The sequence below is a fragment of the Aptenodytes forsteri genome, unplaced genomic scaffold (genome assembly GCF_000699145.1).
Source record: "Aptenodytes forsteri isolate BGI_AS27 unplaced genomic scaffold, ASM69914v1 Scaffold402, whole genome shotgun sequence".
NCBI lineage: Eukaryota > Metazoa > Chordata > Aves > Sphenisciformes > Spheniscidae > Aptenodytes > Aptenodytes forsteri.
In genome coordinates this window covers 521,989-532,766 of record NW_008795144.1, presented here as the reverse complement: position 1 = coordinate 532,766, position 10,778 = coordinate 521,989, and the positions used below count along the sequence as shown (strand labels likewise).

General features: G+C 37.5%; 1 protein-coding gene across 2 annotated transcripts in view; it reads left to right on the top strand.

Annotated features, from left to right (window-relative positions):
• The window catches only part of PRRC1 (proline rich coiled-coil 1), a 32,803-nt gene that overhangs the window by 5,770 nt on the left and 16,255 nt on the right, over positions 1-10,778 (top strand). The window contains exons 1-3 of one of the 2 annotated variants that reach the window (XM_009278512.2): positions 2,049-2,164; positions 6,006-6,392; positions 7,674-7,831. In XM_009278512.2, the coding sequence (XP_009276787.1) occupies positions 2,065-2,164; positions 6,006-6,392; positions 7,674-7,831 (645 nt within the window). In that variant the 5' untranslated portion in view covers positions 2,049-2,064. Of the gene's footprint in view, positions 1-2,048; positions 2,165-6,005; positions 6,393-7,673; positions 7,832-10,778 lie in introns of those variants that run through there. The other variant, XM_009278513.2, reaches the window with a different exon arrangement.

Below are 10,778 nucleotides of genomic sequence, written 5' to 3'. Positions count from 1 at the left end.
AAAGTGATTACTTTAGTTGCTCAATGGAAAATTCTTTCTTGCTTTGCAGTGTATAATTGGAAGAAGAATGACTTTAGAAATATTTCTGAGGGGGAATGTAAACTTCTGTAGCTTGATTAAAAGACAAAATCTTATTGCAGATTCTTCCACTTAGTGAAGTTTAACGGAAGACTCTGCAGTTCCTTTCTAAGGGATGATGAGATGTACTCATTCTGCAAGGACAGTCAGTTCCCCACCAGGCAATTACTGATCCTTTCATCCCAAGTGAAAAGAAGCTTTTAAATGAATTGAAGAGGTACTCAGAACCTAAAATCCCTCTGTCATGAGAGTTTTCATGAAGAGTGCTGCACATAAACCACATTTACTTGCTTTCTGAGGCTGGGCTCAAACGTTTAATCTTGAATCACTTATGCAAAGCATACTGGTTTGTCAGAGGGACTATAATTTCTCCTATGTGATTTTGATGCTTTCATTTGTTTTTGAGACTCTTTGTAAGCCTGTCAAGACTGACATTGACATCCTACTTGTGATTTTTCAATTTGGTAATAGCAGTAATTTTTCCTCCATATTAAACTTAAGAGTTGTATATACATTTAAAACAACAATGAGGCAATGAGGGTTTTTGGGTTTTTTTGAAAGACAGGAAAACCCCTGTATTTTTGTAAGTGGAGTTCCTTTTATATACACATGGGTATTTTTACTCAACACATTATCTAAGCCTTTTCCTTTGTAAATTGTTAAAGGGAGTAAGCTGGCAGTCCTCAGTAGCTGCTGATGTAACAGATATGGTGGAAAATGTTTGAGTCTGTCTATTTTTTGTACATATAATTACTTTATATAGGATTTTTATTTCATTAAAATTTCCTTAAGAATTGTTCCATCAGGGAGTGGTACAAATTATTGCTGTCTAGTTTACCAGACTTGGGAGAAAGCAGGGTTTTTTTGTTAGCTGCCTCTGCACTGAAGAACAAAAGTCTCCAGGTGTTCATGAAAGTCTTAATTTTTTTCCCCTCTCCTTTTCTTCTCCTAAGCCCTTTTACATTAAGATTTTTAAATAAGCACATAGCTTTACTTGTCTGGAAGTAGTATATTTTAAAGGTTTACTTAGAGGTGTTAAAAGATACTTCTAACATAATCTGGCCTTCAAAATAAAAGCCAAAGTTCTCAATTGCTTTCACTTCTGATGGTGTCACCAGAGCAGTATGGTATTTGGATTGTACAGGAATTGTCTGAACTGGAGAACTTGTTCAGTGTAAATTAATTTCAATGTAATTTTATTCATGCTGGAAGTGAATTTCAGCTGGTTTCATTCGGCTTTTCTGGAGGTTTATTAGCTGACCCCAAAATGCTTCTGCTTTAAGGTAGACAAGGTCATGGCTAGAGCTTAGGTCACAGAGTCAGGACCCCTGGGCCATTGCCAGCTATGCCGCTGTTCATGGTGTTCAGCAAGGTGCTTGCACTCAGGTGTAATGCTCAGGAGCACCTGCTGAAGTGCTTAAGCCTGAGAGGGCTACAGCTTCTTGGGTAGTCATGGTTCTTCACTGCCAGAATGGGGAGACTTTGGTCTTCTGTCTTGCCTCTTGCCGTGTTTTGCATCCTGTTATGCATCAGCTCTGTAGAGAACAGGTCCTTATTTGAGTTACTACAGATGAATAATGCAGCAAAATACTACCCCAAAGTTAAGTTTTTTCTTGCAATGGGTTATGTGTTTTGTGATGTGTAATTACTTCTCTATTATTACTCATCTAAATACCACCAGTATATATTGGAAGCAGTAACTGGGCATGCACAGTAAGGTTTTTAGAAAGAGGCTTGAAGTTTGATGTATTATCACAGTGCTAAAAATAAAGGGAAGATACAGGAGAAATGAGACATACTGGATAGTTATATACTTGAGAACAATTTTTTTCTTTTTTCTAGAGTTGGCATTTGAATTACTTTCTCTGTTCAGGAACATAAATCACTGTGTTGTGGCCTTCACATTCTAATTTAAAATCTTTTTCCCTTGTTTCTCAAGATACGCTTTTTTTTCCCCCCCTCACAGCTTTTCGTAGCTGAAGGAAAATGATGGAAGAGAGTGGAATAGAGACAACTCCACCTGGCACGCCCCCACCAAGCACAGCAGGGGCGGCTGCTGCTGCTGCTGCTACACCTGTCTCATTAGGTACAGAAACTTCCTCAGCAACTTGGTCATGTTTATTCATGCCTTTTGAAGCACAGCAATTCATCCAAAAATGTTGCAATCAGCATAATTACAGTGCTCTTCTACAGACTAATTGGAAGAATTTAAATTGTTTCTTAATTATGGAAGTGTGCTTCTCATCTGACATGCATCTGACACCCAGAATATTTTAAATATTTTTTTATTCTTGAAATTTTTTTATGAAGTCATGTGGATGCACTTGTGTGTTTTAAGGTTGTGGGGCCAGGGAAATAGTACCTTCCACTACAGTGCACAGTTAGGTGAGCAGCATAGAAGGGAGTTAAAAACCAAACAAATTTACAGTCTTGCAGGGGATAGTGGTAAACCTGGGTAATAACTTGGTTTTTAATATTGTGGGTGGTAATAAAGCACTTTATTGATTTTTCAAGAATCTGAACACCATATTCTAAATACCAAATATTTAATTTTCTGACACATCCAGTATTGTTATCTTGAGTCGTACCAGTGCAGTGGGACTGGTGGTGCAAAGTGGGGTGCCCTTACCCCAGGGGGTGTGCAAGGCAATCCATTGGGGTGCGGGAAGAAAATATTGAACTTCCATTAATAATTATTTTTATCTTAAAAAAAAAGGAATTTAAGCTTTACTAATATTTAATATGCTGTTTGACACTGGTGTCCTCGCTCAGTTGGTCCATACATTGGACATTCACATGTCGTGAGGGAAGAGTGGGTGTTCCACAATGCAAAGGGATTGACAGGGGCACCCTCACTCGTTTGCTCACTTACATCATATTGTGACACCTTGTGGTTTGTGTGCCTGCTTAAGTGGATTTATGGATTATGTTACCTAGTTTTAACTATACTAACCCTCACAAAATGGACAAGTGACTTAAAGATTCCTGCAAAGAGACCATGGATTGAAAATACTGCTAATAATACGAGCACAAGCAAACCACAAGAAAATGGAAGAGATGACACTTCTCTGACTCCTAGTATGAGCTCTTTGCCATTGTTTTTATCTCATAACATGGCTAAAAGTCTAATCAGATCTGACAAGAAGTCGGCCAAAAAAAATTCAAGATTTTCAAGAGGACTATTTGAAATATAAATTTACATCTGCCATTGTTAACAACGAACCTTGCCCAAGTGTATATTGTGCCTTGAGATGTTAGCTAAGGATAGTATGAAGCCACTATGATTAGCAAGACATCTAAAACCTAAGCTGAACATGAAAACAAACCTCTACAATTTCTTTTGGTAATGTTTCAAATCATGCAGTGCTCAATCCAATACTTAAACAATTTCAGTAAACTTAATGATAAATCTTTAGAAGCCTCTTTGGAGATTTCTTACATAATAGTGAAGATAAAAAAAGCTATGTACATCGGGGAAACACTTGTTCTTCCTGACGTGGTAAAAATGTCTGAAATAATGCATGGAAAACAATATGGTGACAAACTGAAATGCATTGGTCAGCAAATACTGTTGGAAGATGCATAGAAAACATTGCTGAAGATTTGAAGAAACAATTATTAGAACCAATTATGCAGCGTGGGGGGCTTGCTATACAGTTGCCTGAAAGCACAGATGTTCCTAATATGTCTCAGCTTATGGCTTTTGCTAAATTCTGTTTCAATAATAAAATACACAAAGAACTACTTTATTGTCAAACGCTAAAGGAGGGATGTGCTGGAGAAGATATCTCCTCAACAGTAAATGACTTCTTTTATTAAAGCAGTGTTTTTATTAAAACTCTGTAAGTGTAACCACTGATGGAGCAGTTGCTTTGACTAGGATAAAAATGGATTCTGGAATAAGGTCACACAGATTTCAGCACACACAAAATTTATTCACTGCCTCATTCATAGGCAAGCTATTGCAGCAAAGAAAGTGGAGCCAGAAGTGCACAAAGTGCTACAGCATGTCATCAGTGTGGTCAATTTTATAAAAGTGATCTTTGAATAGTAGATCTTTTAACAATACTTTGTAATGAGATAGGTAGTGACCATGAAATTTTTTTGTAATTTCAAAACCAGAGGTTTGCTGGTTGTCATGTGGCAAAGTGTTTAAAACGGTTGTTGATGACATGAACATTTTTCTTTTACAAAAAGACAAGTCTCCCAGATTTGCTGATGTTTTCTGTAATGACAAGTGGCTGTCAGCAGTGTGCTACCTAGTAGATATTTTCAATAACATATGCACTCATAATTTGTCCCTTCAGGGTAAAGGTGATGTTTTAACAAGGAGTGATACAGTAACTACTTTTTGTAAGAAAGTCACGCTTTTGAGAGAGCATTTTGAAAATTCATGTTTGGAAATGTTTCCATCGTTACGCAATCTGTTGCCAAAAATAATGCGAGTGTCACATATAAAAACTGTCAGATCTGTACACATAAACTTACAAAGAAAATTTCCTGACCTGTGTAAAAATCTTCCAGATGCAGAGTTTCAGTGGGTTTTGAACCCATTTGTTAAAAATACCGAAGTGCAACACCTTCTGATTAGTTTGCAAGAACAATTGATTGACATCAGGGAAGATGGAAATTTGTTAGCTGAATTTCAAGAAAAACCTTTGCATAATTGGTGGGTGGGAGTAGAAAACGAATAGCATGATTTAGTAAGCACAGCCAACAATGCACTTCTTCCATTTGGATCTATGTATCTTTGTGAGGTATCTTTTCCAGCTATGACAGCCATTAAAGCCAAGTATCAAAATAATCTGAACATAGAACCAGACCTTCAATTTGCTGTATCATGAGGTGTTAAACCAAGATTTTAAAAAATAATGAGGCTTCTTCAATCACATTGCTCACACTAAAAAGTTATTATTAATAATTGTATTATATAGTATGTTAACCATTATTAACATACTATATTATTATATTAGTAGTGTAAATAACAATTTCAGTGGGAGCAGAAAAGTTTTTGTACTGTTAATGAATAAAAAATTATTTTTAATTTTTTCATTCAACTATCTCATCCTTTTAAAAATTCTATTGTGTATGTTTTATAATATACATAATATACTAGTACAGTGGTACATGTAAATAACTTACAAATAAATTTACATATGTTGGGGGGGTGCATGCTTAAAAATTTTTTACTGATAGGTGTGTGTGATAAAGTTTGGAGACTACTGCATTAGTGCAACTTGGCATATCATTTGACTGTCATTGATGTTTAGGCTGAGGCCAGTGAGATGCTTGAGCTGATCCAACAGCTTACTGCTATCAAGAATGGTCATTTTTGTTTTTCTGACTTAATTTTCTGGCTAAACTTGGTTTAGAGAGCAAAATTGGCTTATCTAATGGTCAGCTGAGGGCCAGACTGAAACAGAGAAAGTAGAGGGATTAGGAGGCTGGGTGCCAGGGAAGAGAGGGCTGCCTGGTGCTCAGCCCATTTCACAGAACCATGCCTCTGAAGTAACTCCCACCCTCCCAGATATTGTGAGTGTACATTTTATTCTTAAAGATGGGCACTTCCTGCATCACCATTATTCCTGTTGATTAAGCAGTCATTCAGAAAGAACAGTACTAGCTAGAAATTTCTGAGGCAGACTTCATCTGCTGTAAATTCAGTAGTCAAATGTTGACTCATCTGTTTAAGCTTATGACAAGTAGGGTCATGCAAGAAAAAGAAATGTGGCTTACAAGAGACTATCACGAAAAATTGAGTGTAATTGGTGTTGTATGCAAACTCAAGCAGAACTAAAATTCACTTTGAAGGGAAAAAAGCAGACCAGGTCAAAACTTACTTGTAAAATATCTGAACAATTATATAACTGAATCTCTGAGATTAAGGCTCAGCATTTCTAAAATTCCTTTTTTCTCTTTTTTCCTAGCTTTGTCCAGTCCCCTTGCTACACCAAGCATGTCATCTTCTCCTGCATACTCGCCACCCTTGCCAGCTGGAGTGTCTCCACTTCCTCCTCCTATGATGACTTCAGCTTCTCTTCCACTTGTGCCTTCTGCAACGGTTTCTACTATTGCACCACCTCTAACTCCTGCCCCACCTCCTGTTGCCCCTTCAGCTTTTAGTACCTCCATGTCCCAGTTCTCTACACCTCCTCAATTAAGCTCTGCTACTGGCCCTGGTCTTCCTGCACCTCCCACTGGTCCCCCCATTTCAGGATTTTCCATGTCTTCAACCTATGACATTACCAGAGGTCATGCTGGTCGAGCACCACAGAGCCCACTGATGCCATCATTTTCTGCACCTCCAGTCACAGGTAACTTTTTGTTTATATGCTTTCATGTTTGTGAGACAGATTGAGGGATCTCCTGGGTGGCTTTTTCCACCACCCTGCTAGAGTCCTGCAAGTTCAGCTGCTTTGTTATTCCAGGTACACTTAATTAATGTAGCTGCACTCAGAAGAAGTGAGAGTAGCCTTTAAAATACTGTCATGGTCTAGGACAGAGAGTCCTCTTTAGTAAAGTTCTGCTAGCATTCAGGCTGACAGAAAAATCTTTGTTTGAGAGCTTTGGTTTTTGCTAATTCGCACAGGAAAGCCCAGCTGAACATATATCCATGTCTTTTGTTTAGATCAGCGAGTCAGTGTCAGCCATTTTATTTCCACAGAATGATATGATATCTCAGGCTGTAATCTCATAATTTTCAGGTTTTTGTTCTGAAAAGCTATCTATAACAAGCTGTCCATCACATGATACCAGTTTCTATTTTCTTGTTTCCAGCTACTAAATTGCATTAGGACAGCTAAAAATACATACCTTCCATGCAAGCAATTGCTGTAGTTGCTGAACTGATGTCATTTGCTGCTAGTGGAATGGAAACTTGGCTCTTCAACTGCAATTGGGCCAGGCTTTTACTATTACTGGTGATATCTCTTTTAAGTAGTCTGTATTAGGAAAATGTCTAAAAAGACCTATCAATTGTGCAGCGTAAAATAAAAATAACTCTTCAATAAGGCTAGTGTTGGAAAGTCTGTTAAAATAGGCTTGAGTAATGGGGCAAAGGCTCATGCTTAAATTTTCTACTATTTGAGTTTCTTTTGTTTTCCTTTAAAAAATGTAAAGCTATTCATTTGCTTGCTCCTTTTTCTGTTGCTATTAATTTCCAGCACTCAGGGTTAGAAAATTTCCTACTTCTCTCTCATTATGTATGAGAACATTCCTATCTCTTTGTTCAGAGAGCAACACCCATTCCTCTTTTTCCTCTACTGAGGGCTTATTATGAAAATTTGAATACAATAAAAAGCACCACTGTTAAACTAACCTGCTAAGAAAAAATCATTGTTTAATTTTATACATAATGTACAGGCAGTCTCAGTTCTATTAGCAGATATTGTTGAACGCATTTGCAGTAGTTACATCTGCTAACCTTTAACAAGAATAATTGTTCTGGGGCCTTCAAGAACTGAAGTGAATCAGCCCAGTATTCTTCTGTTCTTCCTGCTCATTTTCCTGTTAAACAATTGCATGTTGCTACAGTGTAACAAATTAAATGCAGTAAAATAAATTAACACTTGTGTTTTATTTTTCCCTCTTACTAGGTGTTTTGGCAGATCCTATTACTCAACAAGCAACTTTTTCATCACCTTTGGCTCCTGGAACTGGTTCTGCAATCACTTTTCCTGAGGAGCATGAAGACCCCAGAGTATCGACTGCCCAAGGTGGAGCACCTGCTGGAGGACTGTGGGGGTTTATAAAGGTATGGTGTTTTGTCTGTTACCCTTCACAAGGAATTACCATTTTTTACTGACTATGGTAAGACATATCTTATTTTTTAAATGCATGTTGCTATAAGTCCTGTCTTTTCTTTGGCCTCATGTGCAAGGTGGCCGTTTTTAATAGTGGGGTTTGCTGAAACTATGCTTTTGCTCTTCCTCTGTATAGAAGAGGGAGGACTACACAAATGCAGGTGTCCTATATTAATTATAGTGCTTGTGACAGGAAGATATGCATACCTAACAGGTTCTGTCACATGTTCTTAAGTCAGGTGAAGCTTTAGAATCTCTTTAAGACCAGAAAGCTAATTCTTACTTCACAGCGACTGGATGCAGAAGAAGATAGTCTGTTTTACCTCACCAGAATTCTTTGCATATCCTGTTTCTTTATCATTTCCTAATGAACTGATTTTGATTTCTATGGGATGCGAGTCTTTCCTGTTCTGTAACAAACAAGTCTCTTCAAGGAGTAACAAATATGTATTTCTTCCACCAAAGAACAGTTTACCTAAGAAGTGTCTAAGATATTTTGTAGGATTTTTCTATTCTGCTAGAAAGCATGGAGTATATAGTGCAGAACAGATACTCCTTGTGGTGCGATCTAATCATACAGAGGAAATAAGCAGCAACATCAACTAGTAGAATTTCATTAGCCTGTAACCTTTTTGGAGCTGTGGCAAATGCTACATATAAGTAGCATCATGAAGACTGTGGCAAAAAGATCTAAGGACTGTGTGTGAACGCTGAACTGTCTTCAACACCGTTTTCTGTACTGTCTCATACTAAATGTGAAGGAAAAATCAAGAAGATTGATGTCCCAATGGGATTGCAGAGTTTTGGAGGGACTTTCAAGCCCTTTTGAACATGAAAAGCTGGGAGAAAAAGTTGCATGTGACACGGCAGACTGACCCCTCCCTAACTCCAGGAATACACATCTTGACAGTGATACAGTCTTAAAGAGCAAGATTAATCCTCCATCTGGAAGTACCAGAGCTTGCAATTGCAAATTAGTTGAAAAGGCAATCTCATCCACATTACTGTTGCCTTTATACCAGTAGGATCCAAGAGGTGTCCTATTTCTATTTACAGAGTAGGTCTGTATCATTGACTTTAATAATAAAATCTAGATTTTGGTTGAAGTATTAAGCATTCCATGTGCTGTGTGTGTTCAGTGACCTCTTTTTGAGAATTTCCTAGGTAGAAGAATAAGGAATCATTAATTATACTGAAGCCATCAAGTTGTTGATGTGCGTAAGCACACATTAGACTGTGTTTTTTAAAGATCAGCCAGAATCTGGGAGACTAACTGGTAATTATTACAGAAATGCATCCTGGATTCCCCATTGAAGAGCTTACACAGTAGTTGAAGCAATTATTTCTGTTCTTGAAGTAACTTGAACTACCCTTTTTCCTCTGATGTTCTTAAGAAATCATACAACTTTCTTACAGATTTCTTTCAAGTTGGATAATATCCAAGACTGTGACAATCTAAAATTTACAAATTAATGGCCTAGAATTGAATGAGACTGTTTCAGTTCCTTTGATTTGTCAAAGATGGCTGAGCAGTCTCATAGCAGTTCCAAGATTGGTTTCTACATAATATATCAGAGGCAAAGTTGGATACTATTGCAGTCATTGCACCTGACAGCTTGCATATTTGACTGTTTGAGCAATGAAGACAGCCAGGACCTGAATTTTCAGAAGATTTGTGTTTGCACTCTGCCAACATGGAATATTCTCCATTTGAGCAATTTGGATTTATGTTGACTTAGAATTGACTCAGTAGAAATTCCAAACCTAACTGCATTATGGTTCACAGTGTTGTGATAACTTCATGTTTTGCATTGGTATAAAACTATGGATTATTTCTCCCTGCTTGTGCTAGGCTGATGAACATAAAGGCATCTTCCACAGGTAGAAGCAGCAGCTTCTTGCTGCTCAGGAACCTGATTATCTGCAGGAGATGTATAATGACTTTGTGTTAGTTAGACAGCCAGGCTGCTGATTGGAGAAGTACTGCTTGGCTTTGCATTACTGGAAAGATGCTAGAACTGGAAATTCCTACTTAAAATGTTTCCGAGGATCTCATAGCATTCACTCAGTTTTTGTTAAAACAACAGACGAACTTCAAATTGTGAGAGAGCTGAAGGAGGAATATAAACTTCCCTGTTCTTAATGGCATCCTGTGGGTACATGAGTAGTCACAAGACTATATGTATTAATCAGTGAATGCTACCATTCAGAAAAGTCTTGTGTTGTATTCGTGAGAAACAAGACAGTGGGCTCTGGCTTGAAAAAGCTTAATTGTGCTAGAGTGAGTAATTGTTTTGTCGTCTTTACCAAATTCTACAGTCAGGCTTAGTGTTCTGCACAGTGGTGAGAAGAGTACCTGAACCCAGTAGTGAACTATTTCAGCGTGAGGCATGGGATAAGATAGTCATTATTAGTAGCTATACAATATCTCAGCAGTTGTAGAAGTGTGGGGTTTTTTTTCCTTTGTTAAGCTTGCTACAAAGAAATAGAAGGCATTCAAAGGTTGGATGGGGCTTTGAGCAACCTGATCTAGTGGAAGGTGTCCCTGTACATGGCAGAGGGTTTGGAACTAGGTGATCTTTAAGGTCCGTTCCAACCCAAACCATTCTATGATTTATGGGAAAGAAGCTTTGCTGAGCAAAAGTTATTCTGAGATAATTGAAACTACTCTGATTCTGCAGTTCTCTGAAATACTGTGTAGGTGTAATAAGCAAGCACTTTCCGGAAAAACGTATGTGCACAGTGCTGTCCTGTGTAATTCTTGTCATTTAGTGAAACAAATAGAAGCATATGCAGTTTTAATATTAGACTGAAAGCAGTCTTTTATTTTCTAAATTTCTAAAATTTCTAAATTTCTATTTTCTAAATATTTTTATTAGATTATTTATTATTTATTTT